This window comes from Dichotomopilus funicola (assembly GCF_033296635.1).
Source record: "Dichotomopilus funicola strain CBS 141.50 unplaced genomic scaffold C8A04scaffold_56, whole genome shotgun sequence".
NCBI lineage: Eukaryota > Fungi > Ascomycota > Sordariomycetes > Sordariales > Chaetomiaceae > Dichotomopilus > Dichotomopilus funicola.
Genome location: NW_026944077.1, coordinates 151,571 through 171,983, shown reverse-complemented (window position 1 = coordinate 171,983; position 20,413 = coordinate 151,571). Strand labels below are relative to the sequence as shown.

The 20,413-nt window shown below is 55.4% G+C and overlaps 5 protein-coding genes across 5 annotated transcripts; 1 reads left to right on the top strand and 4 right to left on the bottom strand.

Annotated features, from left to right (window-relative positions):
• Positions 1–268: 268 nt before the first annotated feature.
• Positions 269–1,770, bottom strand: C8A04DRAFT_13980 (inorganic pyrophosphatase; the record flags this gene model as incomplete). Its single annotated transcript, XM_062777920.1, has 4 exons — positions 269–410; positions 477–904; positions 1,009–1,128; positions 1,228–1,770. 4 exons carry the CDS (start codon positions 1,768–1,770, stop codon positions 269–271), a joined length of 1,233 nt encoding a protein of 410 aa, XP_062634981.1.
• Positions 1,771–2,895: 1,125 nt separating this feature from the next.
• C8A04DRAFT_13964 (uncharacterized protein) lies at positions 2,896–7,203 on the bottom strand (the record flags this gene model as incomplete). Its single annotated transcript, XM_062777913.1, has 3 exons — positions 2,896–3,918; positions 3,979–4,554; positions 4,612–7,203. 3 exons carry the CDS (start codon positions 7,201–7,203, stop codon positions 2,896–2,898), a joined length of 4,191 nt encoding a protein of 1,396 aa, XP_062634980.1.
• Positions 7,204–9,358: 2,155 nt separating this feature from the next.
• Positions 9,359–13,420, top strand: C8A04DRAFT_13952 (uncharacterized protein; the record flags this gene model as incomplete). The annotated part of the gene is made up of 6 exons (XM_062777909.1): positions 9,359–9,422; positions 9,767–9,900; positions 10,002–10,392; positions 10,472–10,534; positions 10,581–11,985; positions 12,079–13,420. The coding sequence occupies 6 exons, from the start codon at positions 9,359–9,361 to the stop codon at positions 13,418–13,420; spliced, it is 3,399 nt and encodes a 1,132-aa protein (XP_062634979.1).
• A 1,233-nt stretch (positions 13,421–14,653) lies between these two features.
• C8A04DRAFT_13953 (uncharacterized protein) lies at positions 14,654–15,778 on the bottom strand (the record flags this gene model as incomplete). The annotated part of the gene is made up of 1 exon (XM_062777910.1): positions 14,654–15,778. One exon carries the CDS (start codon positions 15,776–15,778, stop codon positions 14,654–14,656), a length of 1,125 nt encoding a protein of 374 aa, XP_062634978.1.
• Positions 15,779–16,800: 1,022 nt separating this feature from the next.
• C8A04DRAFT_38997 (kinase-like domain-containing protein) lies at positions 16,801–19,172 on the bottom strand (the record flags this gene model as incomplete). The annotated part of the gene is made up of 4 exons (XM_062784417.1): positions 16,801–17,297; positions 17,406–17,775; positions 17,864–18,456; positions 18,530–19,172. The coding sequence occupies 4 exons, from the start codon at positions 19,170–19,172 to the stop codon at positions 16,801–16,803; spliced, it is 2,103 nt and encodes a 700-aa protein (XP_062634977.1).
• Positions 19,173–20,413: the final 1,241 nt, after the last annotated feature.

Below are 20,413 nucleotides of genomic sequence, written 5' to 3'. Positions count from 1 at the left end.
TTTACGTGTATGATCTATTACTCGGAGGAGCATTGGGAGGCGTTCAACAAGTCAATCAAACCGATTCACCCCTATTTTCAAACCAGATTCATCAAACCTTGCATCTGGGAGATCGAACAACTAGGCGTCGAAATGACCGTCTTTTAATTGATACGACCTACTCGAAACTAATTTTACTTTTTTATGCCGACCCCGATTTATCTAACACCCATATGTCAAGTGAGTTAGTTCCCTAAAGCGACGCTCGGATACCGAGGGGTTCGGCTAGTTAAGCGGAGGCACCGCTGATGAAGAACCACTTGTCGATGGAGGGGTCGATCGGAGCGGCGGGGAGCTCCTGGTTCTGGGGCAGCGGCGGGAGCTGGTCGGGCGAGACGCGGTTGCCGGAGTGGCCAACCGTTAGGTTGGTGCTGTCCTCTGTTAGTTTGGTTGCACCTTGTTTTATTTACTAATGTTGGAGAGAAAACAAAACTCACGTAGCAATACCACCCGAGGCAGTCTTGCCGGTGATAAGCTTCTCCCAAGCCTCAGCGCACTCGCGGACGACGTCCATGGCGTAGGACTTGTTCTTGCACTCGCCGGTGAAGGCGAACTGGTTCTCCGGCTTGCCGTCGGGGATCTTGTAGATGCGGAACCACTCGTTAGTGGCACGGAGCAGGCCGGGCAGGTGGCGCTCGACATCCTCGACGTCGTTGAGCTTGGAGGCCAACGGGTCGTTGATGTCGATGACGATGACCTTCCAGTCGGTCTCCTCCTCATCAAGGAGCGCCATCACGCCGAGCACCTTGACCTGCTTGACCTGGCCAGTGTAGCCGACCAACTCGCCGATCTCGCACACGTCGAGCGGGTCGTTGTCGCCCTTGGCCTTGGTCTCGGGGTGGACGGTGTTGGGGTCCTCCCAGGTCTAGGACGAGCAAGAGTTAGTTAATCTAGGAGCTCTCATGACCTGCCAGGGGTATCTAGATGTATGTATGGCATTGGGCCCATTATCAACTCGAAAAAACGCACCTGGGGGAAGGCACCGTAGTTCCACAGGTAGCCCTTGTGAGGGAAGCAGTTGCGGACAAAGCGGAGCTTGCCCTTCTTGACGTCCTGCTTGATGGGGTTAAGGAGCTCATCCTTGGAGATCTGTTGGCGTGTTCCGCGTTAGCAATGCCGGGTCAAGAGTTAGGCCGATTCCATGACAGAGCTCGAATCAACAAACAGAAGAACTCAATTCTCACGTACCTCGAGCTTGGCGTTGGTCCAACGCGGGATCTCCACAATCATGTTGAGGATGGTCTGCTCCTGGTTGGCATAGAGCGGGATGTCGTGGAAGGGCGAGACCGGCACGCCATCCTTCTCGATGTAGACACGGTGCTCGAGCGTGTGAGGGGCCGCGACCTTGCGGACGGAGTACGGGGACGCCATGATGTCCTGCGTGGAGTGAGTCGAATTGCTGTAACTCCGGGCTTGTTGTTGGGGTTGAAGGTGCCGGGAGAGTTGGGCAGTTCGGGAAAAAGTGGAAGAGGGGCTGCTTGGTCGGCCGGCCAGATGTAATTGGGCAGTCGAGGGATTTGTTGTGGGCGTGGCAGCGGTGAGCGAAGTCGCAGCAGCAGTAGCACCACCAAGAAACGCAAAATCAGGTCCCGTCGACGCACGAGGTGGGGGAGGGGCTCCAGCAGTGGCCCCTCCAACGACCCCTCCATAGTGGGAGGGACCGACCCCACCCCCTGACGCCAGACCCTGCTGCTGTGATTGGCCGGGCTGGATCGGCTGTTGTGGACTCATCGCTCGGGCTGAAAAGAGCCGCTGTCGCTGAGGTTGCTGCGGGTATGTGAGATCGGTCCGCTGTGTCAGCAGGGTCAACGGCGAGAAAGGGTCCCGACGAAAACTGGCGAGTTGTCCCACGGGCAACAACGCCGCCTGCCGTGACCGCAGTAGCACCCCGAGAGCCGGCATTCAGACCAATCCAATGTGTGATCCGCTTGATCCAAGCGTCCGGATGAGGTGAGGAAAAAGGGTGTAGGTCGGAGTTGATCGGTGATCTTTCTCAGTCGGACGGGCGGCAGCCACCTCGCTTGGAGGGGTGTCTCGGCAACCGTCAAGATTTTTCGGACGGGAGGTCTACTACACAGTAGTCCGACCTGGCTGGCTAGAACTTGTGGTAAAATTGAAATTAGACGACAGTGGTTGCCGAATTGGGACCAGCCTAAGGCTACAAATTCAGCTTATATCTCCCATAGATAGGTGATTAAGCTGTGGTCTGAAGGGTCCAAAAAACCGAGCTTCGCTGCAACTTCCAAGGACAACAACTTGTCCCTACCTAGTCACCCCACTTGCGCAAAACAGCTTTTAACCCCTTTTCGTCATCCAGCAGCCACGGCTTGGCGCCATCTTCTTTGCTCAGCACTGACAACAGCATATAAAACACATAAAAGGGGTTTAAAGATACCTATGAGAATTAGTGTGATAATAGTAAATTAAACTCTCACAATGATACCTCCAAAACACATATTTCGTCACTAAATGCCCGCCTCATTTCATTACTATCTCCTTAGCATTATGAATCAAGGAGCATCAGAAAAGCAACTAGTCAGCATCGTCCGCAAGTGATTGAGAGAAGAAACTGTCGGGGTATTGCCGATTCCAACGCCCCCTCGCCCTCCTTATCCCCCTTAACCCACCCAGCATCAACCGCTAAGTAAATCAAGCAACGCTTCATGGAACATAAAAAGAATGTGGCGCGCCCCGCACACTTCTGCGCGCATTAACCCCGAGTGAAGCTGAAGAATCAGTTCCACAAAAAGAACACCAAAATAAGACTCATCATCAACATACTGTCCACCTATCCTCCCCCTTTTCATTCAATCCGAGAGGGACCGCCCACTCCTTCAACTTCAACCCACCCTCACATCACCTTCTCGGAATATTGTTCCGGCCATACAACGCGCCCCCAAACGCCGGCCCACCTCCCGCCAGCCCCTGACTGACGCTCTGCCGCACAATCATCGCCGCCGCCTGCGCAGCCGCCATGCGCTCCTTCTGCCGCTGCCTTTCCTTCAGGTACCCGACAGCCTCGGGCCGCATGCGCAGAATCCGCAAGATCATATCGTCGCTGGGGTCGGCCTGGGCCTCCTTACGTTTCTCCTCTTTCGCCTTCCGCATCGTGCCCAGGTTGCGGCTCATCATGATGCTCTTACCGCGGCGGATCGTGCCCAGGCTGCCGAAGGGCACGTTGCCAGCGCCTGAGGGGTGGCCGAAGGAGGGTACGCCGAGCATGCCCCCACCGCCACCAGCGCCTCCAAGTCTTCCTGGGGAGCCCCCCGCGGAGCCTGACATCGACAGCCGGTTTTGGTGGTGGGTTTGTAACTGCTGCTGCGCTTGCTGCGCCTGCTGCTGGGCGCGCTGCGCGTTTGCTGCGGCCATACGCTCCGACGTGCGGATGAGGTTCTCCGAGGTGTCAAAGTAGAAGAAATTCAGCGACGCCAGCTCGTGCCACTTAGGCGACTTCAGGACATCGGCAGGGACACCGAGAACCTCTCCAGAGGCGTGATCGCGCGCGTTGAAGAAGGCAAAGAGGAGCTGTAGCCAGTTGTAGACGACGTCGCTCTCCGCCTGGGTGAGAGGCTTTTGAGGAGACGGCTTGTCGGACAATGGGGGGACCAGCAGGTTCTCGATGGCGAGAAGGACTTCTTTCCATAGACGGGTCATGACCGCCATCATGGTGGCGTCTGTGAGTGTCTGTTTCATGATGGCAAAATTCTCGTCGAAGTAGGTGAACAGCGGTTGCAACGCGCCCTCGATTTCTTGGGGGGTGGTTGTGGGGGCGCTTGACTGCCGCTTCTTCCACAAGCTGGCCATAGATGCCGTGATGCCCTTGTTCAGGAGGCCACGCAGAGCTTCGCGAGAGAGCGACGAGTTGATGTGCAACGACAACTAAGAAAACGGTTAGCATAATCCCCTAGCGACCTAAACAAACATTATAGACATGCATACCTTGCTCGTGACGGCGCGCACCATGTCCCGCTCCGTCCGCTTGAGATGCCGGAAAGCCTTCCCAAAATGGAACTGAATGTCATCCCGTTCTCCCTCCATGCTCACCCTGATCAAGATCCGGCCCTGTGTGTCCAGGTCCAGCCAGAACTCTCTGGGCAAATAATCACCAAAATGCACGGGATCGAGCTTCAACGATGTGCGCCCAACAAAGTCGTGGTCACCGAACATATCGTGGTCCCAGATCGTAGCGATCAGGTTGAGCGGGCTTTCGACCGAGATCTCGAACGACTCGTCCCAGCGCGGGTTGAGATTACGGTTAATCACCCGCGTGCGGTGCAGGCGCTTTTGGTACTCGTCACACAGCACCACGTACGGGTCACTAAGCCCGTTGGGGTCGCACGCCTTCAGCTCCTCGCCCTCCACGATCTTGACTGTGAACACATATTTGCGCTTCGCCGGCTTCTTAGGCCCGTCGACCTTAGTCAATAGCTCGGCGCAAGCGTCCGCGTTCATGCGCTTTTCTAGTCTGTCGAGGCCCTGCATGGCCCATTCAATGTTGTTGAACTTGACAAACGACTACAAACTATTAGTAAAAATAGTTATGAAGCAAATGAGTGATGGAAAGACACTAACCTCAGGGTAGAACTGGAACGGCTCGATCTTATCCTTGGAGTTCCAAGCGTCCTTCGCATACTGGAAAAACTTCTCCTGTGTCGTCTTCTGGGCCGCCGCAATCTCTTGCTCGCTACGCCGATCCATCTCCTTGAGGAAGTGCTTGTCCACGACCTCGCAATACATGCCCAGACCGTTGGCAAATGACTTGGCGAGTGCCGTCATAAACCGTGCGAGGTGAACCTCGTCATTCCACTCAAGTTGGAGGAGTTGATCCACCGTCTGGCTAAATAGCGAAAAAAGGTCGATAATAGACACACTGTGACGCTCATCATCGGTCGGAATGTCGCCCTCATGCCGCGTCCGCACCTTGAAGGAGTCCTGCTTGATCGCCTCTTCGACAAACCCGGGCATCTTGTCGTCCACATTCTGAATCCATCGCCAGACAAAACTGTCCAGTAAATTCTCGATGTGGAAGGCAAAGGGCTTCTCCGGGAGCGCCTCCACGTGTATTTTGCGGATCTCGACAAGCTCTTTGTACAGATCAAAGCCATCCTGGAGCGCAATTTCGATCTCACTCTCTTTGGAAATCTGGAGCACTCGCTTGATAATCTCGTGGCAGTCCTCTTCAAAGCTCGGGAGTGCTGTCTCCACCAGCGCTCGGAAGGGGCTGGCACCCATGATCTCGGGGTTTTTGCGATACCGTTTCTTAATCCGCTCGGCAAGCTCCACCACGTCCCTGCCCAGGTTCACCACATGGCTGAAATCCCATTCTTTCTGGCTGCGGGGGATATGCTTGTCTAAGAAATCCCGGTACACTTGGGCAGCTTGCTGACGCAGCCCGTTATCCAGCTGCTGCGCGAACTCGGCGGCTTCGTCTTCTCGCCGCGTGAAGGTAGGGTCAGAGTAGACGTGGTTATTGAGCAGGGCCATGACGACACCGACGGTTGGCGGCTTTGGTTCGTAGCAGCGCATGAGGAGAGCGTACAGCTCTCGCAACAAGGCGTCATGGAGGTCCTTGAGAGACTGCTGGTAGCCCGCGAAGTCAACGATAGTCCACCTACTAGGATTGATATCATTGAGACTCAACGTGTACGATTGTATCAATATTGGTTTCTTGGGCTCCTCGAGGGGTTCTTTCACAAGGTCGAAACAATTATAAAGCTGCTCGGGCGGAAGCTCCTGGTCCAGATATTTGCGCGTCGCGACCTCGATAAAGGCGACGTATCGAGAGAATTGCGGAATCCTCCATCGCACCGCAAGTTCCACGAGAAAATCTGTTGTCTCCTCGGACAGCGGCGACTGGGACGTATCGGATTGAAGTTGGTCATATGACACCACGTACTGAAGAATGACTTTGTATACGGACCGGGGATTGGAGGGAATGAAAGTGTAGCTCGGCTCGTCCACACTGCGTATGCTCGAGGTATCATCCAGAGAAACAGACCCTATGTTGTAGGTGGGCTCGAGGTTGGTCGCAGGAGATCCCGGCTCGGAAAGCATCCTGCTCAGCTCCGCGTACGCCTGATCCTCGTACATCGACTGACGAGCAGATGCCGGCTTGTCTAACCCCCCGCTGATCCCTCCCTTCAGATCCGGGCGAGCAATCAAGATCTCGGCAAAGATCTTAGCCAAGTTCGGAGCCTCTCCTCGCCTCCACTCGTCGTATGCGTCGTCCACATCAAAATCCTGCTTCCGCAAGGTGCCCGCCATGCCGGCGGCCAACCTGAACTGGTACGACTTGTAGTCCTTGAGGGCGGCTTCCTCCGTCCACGCAGACATGTTCCGATCGATGTCCGTCTGAACCTGAGAGTTGGTGACGCCAAAGATCTTGGCGACAAGCTGAACCATGTGCATGTCCTTGACCTCGTAACTCAGCGGGATGTCTACCTCGACGTACGAATGGTCTTGCTGGCCCGTGTCCAGATACAAACTCTGCTCGTTGCTCATCAATTTCTTCTCCAGTGTATTCAAACGGGTGACGAGCTCGGTATCGCCCTTTTCGCGGAGGATGCTGCTGAGTAGGCGAATGAACATGGCCAAGTGTCTGTCCACGAGCACCCTCCACGAGTGGTCCTCAATCGGCTTTCCCCGCCCCTGCGCCTTGGTGGCGGCCGAGTAGAAGATCAGGACCAGAGGTTCAACCTTGCGGTCCTTGTCAATGGACTTTTGGAAGTCCTTGGCGGTAAACGCCGTGTATGCCTCGGCAAAGGTCCGCTTGACAGCGGCATCGCTAAACCCCGGCAATTTCTCGTTGCCGGTGAGGACGCCGGACATGCGCTTCTCGAGGGACGAGTGGAACTTAGAAGGGAGCTTCACCGAAGCCGATCCGGAGGGCACCAGCTCTTTGACTAGCTCGGCAACGCTGGACGTGTGGGCGCGCGGCGGAGCCTTGACCTTCGGTGCATTGACATATTCCTTTCTCTTCTTCCTGGGCTGGAGGAGGTATCGTAGGAAGGCGACACGGAGGGCGTAAGAGTATGCATCATCGTAACTGACGGTGGCCGCGCGGGCTCTCGACGACAACGAGCGACTCCGGTGATGATCGTCCTGGCTTTGTATACTACCGACCCGGCGATTCGGATGGTATGAGGATCGCGACGCCGTCGACATGGCCGGGAGCACCAGCGGGCGTGCGACGCCAAGGTTTCAGGTGGAATAGAGGTTCAAACGGAGCGTCGGGGAGGGGTTCTGGTGGCGTATCTTCTCGAGGCGTCTGGGCATCTGGCGGTGTCGGCTAGTGTGCAGCGCCGGTCGTCATGGCGATAACGACGCCGACCGGAATTGTTTGCACAAGGAAGGATGCCCGAGCGCTGCAAAACAGGGGCAGCGGCGCCCGGATTAGACCTAGATCGGGAAACGCAAAGGCGGGGAGTGGTGTAACAGCTGTACTCCTTTCCGGTGGATCGTGGCGAACAGCAGAAATGAAACACAGGAGACTGATCGGGTGTTGGGAGCTTTGAGAGGTTGGACCAGAACGTCATACGCCCCGCTGGGAAAAGGGTTGCTGCTGTTGGGCCGGCCGGCTTTTGGAGCCACTAAAAATGGAGGGGTCTGAGGTTTCTTGTGATTGGGGGATCAGAATGCAGGGATGCAACTTTCTCTCAAAGCGGCCTTTCATGACGGGAATTAATCGGGCTTGATGGCACCAAACTCGACAAAAGTCTATATTTCAAGTGGAGAGATTCATTAGAATGGTGGCTAACATTACAGATACATAGTAGCTTTGATTCGGGTTTCTGGAGTGGCTTAGAAGTTCCATTTCTCTGAAAAAAGGGGCTTGTCTTTTTGAAACCTTCGTCTAGATAGAATACGTGAAACAAATGCGATCTTTGACAACCGCAGCAGCATCCTGCCTAAGTTTGTTCGAGACAGTACGAAGCACTGAACAAAAGTACACTAAACTCTCGGCCCCTAAAATCCACCGGCCATTCCTGCGAGAATTGGAAGTAGACAACCCCAACAAAATTAATCCAACCTTCGGTACCGCGTAGTTAGTATGTGGACTGGACGGCAAACTCACCTTACCTTTAGTTTTTCTTGTATTCGTACATCGTATGATCCAACCCCAGATTCTGCGACATCCGCTCGGTTGATAAATTACACTCACATCAGACGAACAGGCCCTTGGTGGGGTTTCCCGCTCTAGTGACGTGCTTCGGGTCATTCCTGTGCCGCCAAACAGCATTTTGGTGTGCCGGTCCCGAAGCCAGGCAGTGCCGTAAATAGAATGCTGGGCTTAATTGAAGCTGCGTATTGAGACGCGCACACATTCCCGGCAAAGCCTCACGTGGCCAAGGGTCTAACACAATAACGCCTCTCTGGGATTTTTTTGGGACTGAGTCACTGATCGCCAGCCTGAACAACATGTGGCTTTGACACGAAGTCTCACATGCGGTTTGTGAACGACCTTGAAGGCGCTGGGACCCTTCCACTCACCTAGAGCATCCAGCTCACAATAGATCGGATCTAGCTGCCTTGAAGGCGACAATCATAAAGACGTCATACAGACCAATGCAAACAGACGAAAACGACCATAGGATTGATATGGCACGCCTAACATTCCCGTGCCACAAACTCATTCCTCACGAGCACATGGCCTCCCTTGTGGCCTGCCCTCGTGGCTGTGGCTGTGATTATTCTCAGCTGTACCATACCAATACCGAGTTAAGCCAGCGAACGCAAGAATGAGTATAAGACCATGAACAAAGGACGGGAAGTCATTATCACAAAGAATGGGAAAATCCACCTAGGATCCACCGGATTTGGAAAAATAATTCTAACGTCAAGGGAAGCCCTCTCTGCAACCTGTTCTTACATTCCAAGTATGTAATTTTGAAACATACAGGTATCATTCACATTCACTCTTGCCGTCCAAGTCCCTTGAATTACAGGGGCTTTACCCAAGCGACCGTTCCAGGGCCCACCCTGACGCTGCAGGGTTTCAGAAGCCCGTGTTGCGTGTCGGCCGAGCGCCCTTGCCAGCCGCAAGCTGGCCCGGAATATCTGATTTGGGGCAACAGGCAACCCCGCTGCGCCGCCCGCTGTGAACTGCCCGCACACCAGTCGGCCGCCAGTCGCCAGTCACCAACCAGGAACCTTGGGCCATCTGGATTCGACTGCCGCCGACCGTCGTCCACCTCGAAACGCCGACCCATCACCTCTTCCCTTCCGCTTCCTTCCCTTTTCTTTACCTTCCTCACCCCCGCCGACCATCGGTGTGTCCCGCTCGCACCCAAGTCCCCCGTTCAGCATTCTCGGCGCCGAGATGGGTAACGTTAGCAGCGTGCCCGACGAGGGCGCAACTCTCTTTCTTAGAGACCAGAATCGCTGTAAGTAAGAAAGCAAGCACCGAAATTCACAAAACCGGACGCCGCCCGCGATCTCCGCGCCCCTCCCGACCCGCCGTGCGACTCGGCAAAGAGCGATATCCCCTGTCTGTGCAATGTCTCCGCGCGCAAGGCTCAACAACCCCCGCGCAAGCCGCCTGGTTGAGAAGAAAGAGCCGGAGGAGCAGCCCTCTTTAACACTTTGCGCTCCGCGCCTTGAGCTTTGCGCGACGCTGGCCTGCACCCCGCTCCTCCTCCTGCCCCGCGCTCCGGGAACACACCCTACGACGACGGCGATGTTACACTCTGGACCAAATGGACGCTAATTATCCCTTTCTCTTTGACAGTATCTATCTCTTCTGCTGTCATAGCTAGCCCGAAACGGCGCACCTCGATAAACATCGTTCCAAATGCATTCCCGGCTACAAGAGTATCTGCATTACGAAGCTCTGGCGACTCTGCTCCAGTCGAATTTGTCTTGGTGGGTATTGCTGGCAGTGGTGGTAGTGGTGGTGTTGGAGGCCCCCCGGTTGAAGCAAGTCACGGCCAGTGTTTACTGATAAACGGCCTTCTCGACTGCAGGACACTGAAAACCCCAGCTCTAATGGCCCCTCATTCCTCCTAAAACTCGTGAACGAAGACGAGCTCGTCATCACCTTCACATTTATCATTCGACAACCACATGCCGCTGTCCAAAGCCCAGGGAATAATACCGATGTGGCAGCCCCGGCCGACACCCAGATCAACGGCCTAACCTTTGTGTTTGCTTCAACGCCCCGCGAAGTCGAAAACCTAGTGACCCGCGAGTTCCATGCCGACCCGAATCTCCACAAGAACGCCAACGTTGCGCTGGTAGGAAACAGCTATTCGACCGAGGGCAGCTCCTCAGTGACGTTTGACTGGACATGGCGCTGGAAACCGCCCAAGACCGCGGAGGATCGGGGCGGAGGCTGGAGAAATTCTTGCAGTGTTGGTCACACATGAGTCTTGCGCGATGGTCCAGAGTGCTGATATGATGATTCCCGTACAGTTTGTTGAGTACGACCAACGAGCTCACCGGCTGATAACTTTGGCCAGCTTCTCCTTCTACGTTGCGAGTAGGTATTCTCCCAGCTGTGAGATAACCACGTTCAGCGGCAGAGATGTTCTAACCCGTAGCAGATGCCTCCCCATACCAAAGCCAGCCCAGTTCGCCCACTCCCCCGCTCCTGAGCGCTCCTCCCAAAGTCCGAGTCGTGTCGGCACAATCCCTCGAGTCTCAAATCGGCACCATTCCGGAACACGAGGAGATTGCTTCGCCTCAACAGACCAACAACGACCCAATCAACGCTCTCCCGGCACCCGCCGTTCCTGCGAAGGAGCCCATCAAGGTGGACGTCTCTTGCCCAAGACCCACGGAGGATATGTCGATGTCAGACGACGGACCGGTTTTCCGGGCGACGATGAAAGCGCTTGAGCAAAAGACGGGCAATATGAGGACGCAGATGAAGCGGTTGATCAAGAAGGCCGAATACGTGCACCAACAACAGCAGGAGGCCAACGACGCGTTTGCCTCTTTCATGGATGCTCTAAAGGACGTCTCGTCGACTAACGCCAACGCCGTGCAACCCGCGATTGAGCATTACTTTGACAAGATCGCCCGGGAGATTTTGCATTACGAGCGCCAGAACACGGCCAACCTGCAGAAGATTGTCATCGACCCGGTGAACAAGCTGTACCAGCTGGACATCAAGCAGGCTGAGGCTAAAAAGCGCGACTTCGAAGAGGAGAGCAAGGAGTTCTACGCCTACGTGAGCCGCTACCTTGGCCAGCGACACGACTCGGTCAAGGCGAAGCAGAGTGACTCCAAGTACCAGACGAAGCGGCGGAACTTCGAGCTCAAGCGGTTTGACTACTCGTCCTTCATGCAGGACCTGTCTGGCGGCCGTAAAGACCAGGAAATTTTATCCAACCTCACCAAATTTGCGGATGCACAAGCTAGGTGCTTTCTGCGCACCGCGAAGAAGGTCGATGAGCTGCTCCCACAGCTGGTGGCCTTGTCGACTGAAGTCCACGAGGCCGACAAGGAGTATCAATACCAGCGCGTCGAGCGGGAAGAGAAGCGCCGGCTCCTTGAAAAGGGCAGCGTCGCATACACAGAACCCGAACCGCCCGCCACAGCCGCTGGGCCAACTCCCGCGGCCAGCCACAGCCAAAGCCACCAGAACGGAGCAGCTCAGCAACAGCAGCAACAGCAGCAGCAGCCGACGACGTCCGATACCGATATCGGGCGCGCAGACAGCACTGGGTCACAACTGCGACCGACCCGTTCCATCAACTCGGGCGGCACGCCCAGTGTTGGCGATTTGACCAGGTCCCCAGGCAGTCTCAGCCAACATGCTCCTGTGGGCAGCCCCAGCCAGAACAATAAGTTCAAGGGCATCCGCGACCTGGAAGAGCGGGACCCCAACCAAGCGGTGCAGTCCGATAAGGAAGCGCCCAACAGGAAAGAAGGATTGCTCTGGGCTCTCAACCGCCCTGGAGGGCATGTTGACCCGAGAAACCTGAACAAACAAGGCTGGCACAAGTACGTCATCTTCTTCTTTTCTCCTTAATATGACATTCTAGCTCAACCACGCCTCGGGACGGGGAGAGAATAAAGAGCTAACATAAACTTTAGGTTCTGGATCGTTCTGGATCAGGGGAAGCTCTCGGAGTACAGCAACTGGAAACAGAAACTGGACCTCCATATGGAGCCTATTGACCTGCGTCTTGCTTCCGTTCGAGAAGCGAGGAATGCCGACCGCCGCTTCTGCTTCGAAGTCATCACACCCCAATACAAGCGAGTGTACCAAGCTACGTCCGAAGAAGACATGTCGAGCTGGATTATGGCCATCAATAACGCACTGCAAAGCGCCGTCGAAGGCCGAACGTTCAAGGACAAGCCGTCGACGGCCCACGCAGACCTCGGTTTCAACGGAGTTGATATTGGCTCGATGCTCGTTGGAAAGAGCTCATCCGTCGGCCACGCCAGCCACTCCAGCGCTATCCCTTTCCGCCGTACCACCGTCGGCGCGCGGCCTAGCACGTCCCGCGGAAATAGTTTTGAGGAAAGACCGGACAAGCTCTTGCAGACGCTGCGCGAGAACGACCAGGGCAACAACTGGTGCGCCGACTGTGGGTCAAACAACAAGGTCGAATGGGTCTCGCTCAATCTCGCCATCATCGTCTGTATCGAATGCAGCGGCATTCATCGGTCGCTGGGGACGCACGTCAGCAAGATCCGGTCACTCACCCTGGATACGACGTCGTTTACGCCTGACATTATCGAATTGCTCCTTCTTGTTGGAAATAGAGTCTCCAACATGGTCTTCGAAGCCAGGCTGGACCCAGCGTTGAAGCTGACACCGCAGTCCAACCGTGAACAGCGTCTGAAATTCATCACCGCGAAATACGTCGACCGTGCCTACGTTGAGCCCATCTCGGCGACACTCTCTCGGTTCGCCAACGCAGAAGACGGCCTGCTCGCCGGTATCAAGCGCAACGAGATCCAGCAGATCCTCTACGCCCTCGCGCTCCGAGCCAATCCGAACGTGACGGACAAGTCCCGCGGCACACACGCCGTATATCTCGCTCTCGCAGCCGCAGACCCGGCCCCGCCGTCGCCCATCCCATCCCAGACGCTGTCCGCGCCAGGATCGGCTGTCGACCGCTCCGTCCCCTTCCCAGTCGCCGAGCTCCTCATCCAGAACGGGGCCGAGATCCCGGATGCCCTCCCGCAAGTGCCCCTTAGTTTGGCGGCGCAGGCGTACATCGAGATGAAACGCGGTCGCAAGGCCGCCAGCGAGGCCTCCGGGTCTTACGACAGTCCCTCGGCGGCGGGTCTGGGCCCAGCCGCGGCCCTGACGAGTCTCGGTAGTAGTGGTAACAGCGACAAGGCGCAGCGAGAGCGTGACTCACGATTGCAGAAGCGGGTCAGTGCCGGTGGGCGACTGGCGAAGACGCCCATCCCTGAACGCTAGAGCGCGTTGGGGGTTGCGGTGGTGACGTGTGGGATGCCGGTGTTGAAAAGGCGGAAGGGGTATTCGGATTGAGGAGAGATGTCATCAATCTACGTCTTCGCCTTTTTCCTGGATATAATACCCCATCTCCTTCCTCACCTGGTTCTGCACGCTCGCCCGTCATCTGGCTGTCTTGGCTTGATTAGAGGCTCAGGTTTTGGCTCGCGCCGCGTTCTTGCAATCATTTTCTCTCTCTTTTGTTTCTTCCTCCTTTTCCCCTTTTTTCTCTAATTTCCATTTGTTAATACGGGGTTTTACCATTACCGGCCCCTCCCCCCTCCCTCTAACCCTTCGAATCAGTTCTCTCTTCCGGTGTATCGATTCTATTTGATAATGTGGCGGGGGAGGCCTCGGATCTTGACCCCCCCTCAGTTGGGTTGATCCTTGCTTTACCTTCCGATCTCTGGGTGGTTGGGTACCTGTTGTGGCTAGGGAAAAAATGGGAGTTTGATTGCCTCCCTGTGTCTCTAATTATCTGAGGGAATGAATGAACGGTTGGATGCGGGCGGGGTGTGGATGAGGAAAGGAAATGGACGGGATTAGGATGAACTTTGGGCAAAATGCACACTCGAAACAGCCGGCGTGTTTTCAAAGTGGGTGACGGGGTGTAAGGAGTTATGGGGTGTGTCTGTCTCTCTGGTTGTCTGTCTGTTGTTGTTGTTATTGTTGTTATTGTCGTGCCTGGTTGCTTGTTGCTGCGGGCTTATTGTAAAGGTATATCTTGTGTCGTCTTTTTGGTGGTTTTTCTTTTTCCCTCGCTGTCGTGTTTTTATGTTGGCTCGTACTTGGTACCAGGAATCGCTCTCAACAAGGTTGTGCATGGATTGGTGCGGTGGGCGGGCAAGGTTGACTTGGGGTTGGTTAACGTTGATAAAGCTTAGCTGGGGCAGGTTTACTGAAGGGGAGCAAGACCGGTTTGGGTTGGTGATGGGTTGGTTAGTGGGTTGGTTGACCGGCTCGGGGTATTGGAAGAATGGGTGGTGGTTGGCGTAATCTTTAATGAATGATCAATGAACACTTTTTTGTAACCGGTTACATTAGTCTGGAGAAGACTGTCTTATCTGCTGTTGCGGGTTTCCTGGGGATTTCTTGTGCCATGTTTTGGGTTGTACATACAGTGCACACAACACGGGGACGTTGGAGATATGTTGCTTATTGATATCCTTATGAGTGATGCCCTTCATAACTACCTGACTAGTCAACGACAACCACCATCTTCCCACCAGCCCGGCCCTCCTCCATATACCGATGTGCCTCTCGGATCTCATCAAACGCAAACACCTTGAACGGTTTCGCGTCAAACTTGCCCTCTGCCACGGCCTGCACCACTTCACCCAGCGGCACATCCGACAGCGGGAACTCAGGCGTCCCAAACACAAAGCTTCCAAAGAAGTTAAAGTGCACGCCGCTGGCCATCTGCAGCAGCGGGTTGAACTCGGCAATCGGCTCCAGCCCGCCCAACCACCCGGCCAAACACACCCGACCGTCTCGCTTCACCAGCTTCAACGACTCGACAATCGTGCTGTTGCCCACGAGCTCCAACACCCGGTCAAATTTCTTTTCGGTCACCTTCTCATCGTTCCCCTCCCCCAGCAACCTTTCCGGCAACCCAGGCGCTTCCAGCAACACCTCCGCCACGCCCAGCGCCCGGAGCGCCGCGAACTTCCCTTCACTCCGCGTCGTGCCCGTCACGATAGCCCCCGCGGCAACAGCCAGGTTAACAGCGGCGCGACCAAACGCCGACGTGGCGCCACGGATGAGAAGTCTGTGGCCGCGCTCCAGCGCCAGGTTACGGAACAGACAGGTCCATGCTGTGCTGTAGGACTCAGGCAGGGCGGCGAGTTCGGCCCAGGGGAGAGGCGGTGGGATGTTATTGTTAGGCGATGATGAACTGGTAGAGCTCGCGGTGAACGCTGCAGGCGAGACCAGCGGGACGACGTTTTCCTGCCGGACCACCGTGTACTGCGCGTAGCTGCCGGGGATGGTGCGGCCGAGACCTCCCATGACGGCTGCGACGGGGAGGCCGATGGGGAAGAGGGTGGGTAGGGATGTGTCTGTGTCTGTGTTTGCCGGGGAGGGCGGGCCCCAGGCGTCGACGGTGCCGACGCACTCGATGCCGCTGATGGGGACGGACTCGGCCCACTCGCCGCGGCGCATGTGCATCTCGGCGTGGTTGATGCCGAAGGCGCGGATTCGGATGCGGATGGTACCCGGGGCGGTGGGCTCGGGGATCGGGATATCGTCCTTGATGATGAGGTTCTCGGGAGGGCCGAAGGCAGAGATGAGGATGGCTTTCATGGTTTTTGAGTTGGCGGCCATGATGGTGGTGGTGATGATGACGATGACGACGAGGAGGTTCTTGATGTTGATGTCAGTGTTGGCACTGATTTATTGTTCAAAGTACTCAATGAGAAACCCCGAAGTTTGAAACTTGAGCTGATGAGACTGATTTCATTGTATCCTCCTCTCCTCGGAGATCAATCTACTTTATAGATCTCATCTGATGTTTTCTCATCCTTCGCATATCTCAACTTCTCAAGGAGCTGTCTAAGCTAATTACCCAAATAGGAAACTGAAGATTCCACCTCGAATAGCTAAGCTATGTGTGTGTCGCAAAAAGGCGCTGATTAATCTCCAGCTGTCTACCACTTGTAGGGGCTGTTGCACAAATGACATCCAATAAACTTCAGAGATTTGACAGAACAACAAATGCACGTAAAACGAAGGGCGTAAAGGCAGACATGTAAACCCGTTGGACAACAGAGACAATCCCCCCCTGTGTTGTCAAAAAACTGGCTCAGTGGGGCATGATGTCAAGACGATGACAAACACAACGACTAATCAATAAATATGGGAAACAAACACCCTGTTTTCACCCATTGTACATGCACACCTGATACCTCGTTATCCTCTGAAGATTGCATTTCTCGAATTACTTCTAATCTTTTTACCATCCACCACGAGCTTGCAACTGCATGACCAGATCCTCGCAAAATACAATGATCCTTGATATCCCATTCAAACTAACAAAACATCCCCCCTTGATGTAGCAGGAATATACCTGATCAACTTCCGGCCCAACAAACGGGGTTTTATAAACCAGACAAGTCAACAGACAGGCGGTATGTGTGTGTATCTGAGGGGGCAAGGAAAGAAGCCCGCAAAACCCTCCAAACAAACACCCCCTCCCATCAGGAAAAAACAAAAGGCCAGATAACCCAGACAAGGTAAACCCACAACAGCGCTGCATTATGCCAGAGCGAAAAGAAACCCCCAGCTCCGGAAAATCCTAATAAGCGTCGAACCTCAGCCCCATCAACGCCCTGCCGACAACTTCCTTCTTAACGACCGCCTTTGTTTCCCTTCACCTTCCCCTTTACCTTCCCCTCTGTTCCCACCACTTCGCCCCCAATATCCTTGGTCGGATACCGGCTCGCGCCATCGTTCCCATACAGCTCCTGATCACCCCGACCGCCCATCTCCATAAACTCGCCCGGGTCACGGTTATCGTCCGGTCGGGCCTCCCGCTTCGGCGTCGGCGATGTCGCAGCAGCCCCAGCCTTGGTCTTAGCATTCTTGGCGTACACCTTGACATCGGGCCGCCCCGCACCGGCAGGGACCCGCTCCGTGACGGTGCAGGTGTTGATGGAGCTGAGCATGGTGCGTTCACGGTGTGGAGCGCGGCGGCTCATTTCGAGACCCGCGAGACCCGAGACCAGGCCATTGGTGCTATCATTGACGCCGAGGGACCTCTGGGTCATCCAGGGGTGAGCGAGACATTGGTCGATCGTGTAACGCTGGTCGGGATTGAGAATGAACATGTGGTCGATGAGGTCCACTTGAGAAAGAAATCTTGGTCAGCACGGAAATATGCAAAGGCTAAAGCCAAGAGGCAGCGGAGGGATGGGGGGTGGGGGGGGGGGGAGAAGAAGAAGACGAAACTTACGGGCTTCATCGCTAACGGAATCCCAGTACGGGGAAGGGTAGTCGTAAAGCGCCCGCTGAATTTGGGCTGACAGGTCGTAAGGAAAGTCTGGCCGCCTTAGCTCGTCCGAGAAGGGCGGGAAACCGCAAAGACAGATGTACAGCACCACTCCTAGTGACCAAACATCAACGGCCTTGGTGTACTTGCGGGATCTGTTGTTAACGAGGATCTCGGGAGCCACGTAGCTCGGGGTACCGCAGAGTGTCGTCGTGAACGATGTCTCGCCAACAATTTTGGCCAAGCCGAAATCGCCAATCTTCACGGTCAGATCGTTATCCATAAGGAGGATATTCTCGGGTTTAATATCACGGTGAACCATGTTCCGGTCATGCTGGAGGCCAGGGGGGTTAATATTGCACATTCCAGAGGTCTAAGTTTCCTTCGAAAGGGGGTCATGGGGGATATAGAAACAGACTTACCAGATACTTCATGCCCTCGAACAACTGCAAGAACACCTTGCGGGCCTCCCCCTCTGTCAACTTTTGGTTTTCGGTGATGTATGTAAACAATTCGCCGTTAGGCGCGAGCTCCAACACAACATAGACGGCCTCAGCTTCGTTGAACGTTTCCTTGAGGCACAAGACATTGGAGTGGCTGATGCCCATGAGCATAGCAACCTCCTGATGCAAGCCTTCGTACTTGGACTTGTCCTCATCCTGCCGCTTCGTAAAACGCTTCACGGCATAGGCGTCACCCGTCGACCGCTCGTTGCACAAGAATACATCGGCGAAATGACCGCTGCCCAGTTGTTGCTTGATAGTGTACTCCTTCGCAAACGGCTGCCCATGTCGGCATCTGGGGTACCGGAATATGAAACCAGCGCTGGCCGTCGTGACACTGATCTCGTCGCCTTCTTGCAGCTCGCGCCTGTCATTCCGATGCAGCCGACCGCCATTGATGAACGTCCCGTTGAGCGACAAGTCCTCAATCACGACGGTGGTGCCGTTGCCCTTGTTCTCCATGAAAATAATGCAGTGCCGGTTCGAAACACCCTGATCGTCCACGCGGATATCTGATAACGTCAAGGGTTAGTGTCCTGGTCCTCGTGAATAACAGTCGCCCTGTTCTGAGAGTTGTCGACTTACCGCACTCTGGGTGTCGCCCGAGGAGATAACCCCCAGATGTTGCCGAATCATCCTTTTTCGCCTTCTTGCCCGGCCCCTTCTGAGCCTTGCTACCGCCGTTTTTCGCAACCACTGGCGCAGCAGGGTCCGTAGTGTCCGAAGGGGGGGAGCAAGTACCCTTCTTCTTCAACACCACGGGCGAGCGCACGAATTGGGAGTCTAACGGGAGAAGATAGCCCCATACGCCTTCCTTGAGCTCGTCGATTCCTTCAACTAACGGAGCATTGGGATCGAAATCCTGTTGGCTGAACGCCTGCGTATCCTGAGGCGGCGAGCTTAGAACTCCCTGGGAGAAGCCCTCATCGGCACGGCGGCGAGCCACCTGGCTCGGGCGCTCCTGAGGGGGGGTAGCTGCAACGTCCTTGTCGAGACCGGCGGTACTCTCACTGGCGAGGTGCGTCAACGGCGAAGGAAGTTGGTGTTTATTCTGCACGGGGGTCTTAAGCAAGACATGGTTATCGTTGTCGGTGGCAGCGGTCGCGCGCTGCGATGAGATGCGCTCGGAGCGGCGCGGCTTCTTAAAGGATTCGTTCTCGTCGTCTTGCGAGCCCTGCAATAAGCAAAATATTAATCGGCGGAGCATGCCTGGTGGAGACGGTGCCATGTCGATGAAGAAGAGGTTTGCAATTATCTTCAAAAAGGAAATAGCAGGTAGGCACCTACGGGAACTCGGCCTCGCTTGAGATGGCTGCCTTCAGCCCGTCGAACCATGGCTGACGAGAAGCCGGAATAAGCGCGGCTTGCGGAGGCTTCGAGGTCAGGCGATTCAGATTAAGTAGCGAGTGATTCAAAGGGGCTGTGAGCAACAATTCGTTAGGGGAAAAAAAAGAGAAGTGTGGCCGGCAAGATGGGCGGTTCGAGAGGGGTGTGGTGTGGCAGCCTGTTTTTTGGGCCAAGATCGGTCGCTGAAGCAAAGTGCTCGGAAAACCAAGAGAGCGAGGAAGGCCTCGTGGGAAGGAGAAACAAGCCACGAGCGCGCATCGGTCATTCCAGCTTTGGGGAATGGAACCGGGTTGACCGGGGTAGCCGCGCCTTGCTCAAAGCTACAGCAGTGGAGGCCTTGCTGGGTTCCAGCAAGCCTCTCTGTGGCCCTGCTGCCCGGGATGACTGGACAGACTCGCGGGGAGCAAGGAGCTCTCACATTGGACAGCCCGACTGGGGGTTTAACGGGCAGGACGGGCCACCAGATGATCCGCCACAGGGACGCACCCGGGCGCAAGCAGGTCTTGGCTCAATGCAGGGGGGTCAACTTCCCGTGCGGTAGGGCTGGATCGGTGTGGTCATGACTGTTACTGAGTGGGGGGTCAAATGGCCTGCCCACCAGGTCAAATGGTTGTTGTGACTCTTCCTGAGACAAGATCCTGGCGTCCGAAAACAAGTTCCTGAGTCCAGAGGGGTAGAAGCAAAGCTTTCAGTTCTCCTAAGAGCTCAGTTTGGGACTTTGTGTGCTTGTGGGGGCACGATCCGTACGTTGGACCAAGCTTTTCTGCTCTCATCAAGTGTATGACCTGGATGTCGTGGGCCCGAGGGTGGGGTTCAGAAGTTTCTCGCGATGATTTATTTCAACACCCCGATCAGATAACAAGGTGTCCGGTTGAATTTGGTTGATAGACCGAAAGGGGATATGTGGTGGCGAGTGAGTGTCAAGTGTTTGCGGCCACAAGGCCAAAAAGGCCAAGCGCGCCAGCACCTAAGGGTTATGTCACCCAGCCAGAAACTCTGTGCTGAAAACAAGTGATACTGGGAGCTTTGAGTTGCGTGTGAATCTCTTTGAACGGCCGCGGCCATCGGGGCCAAGCAAGTCTGGAGCCAACTATGGCCAGGAGGTGAAAACTGCTCTCCAAA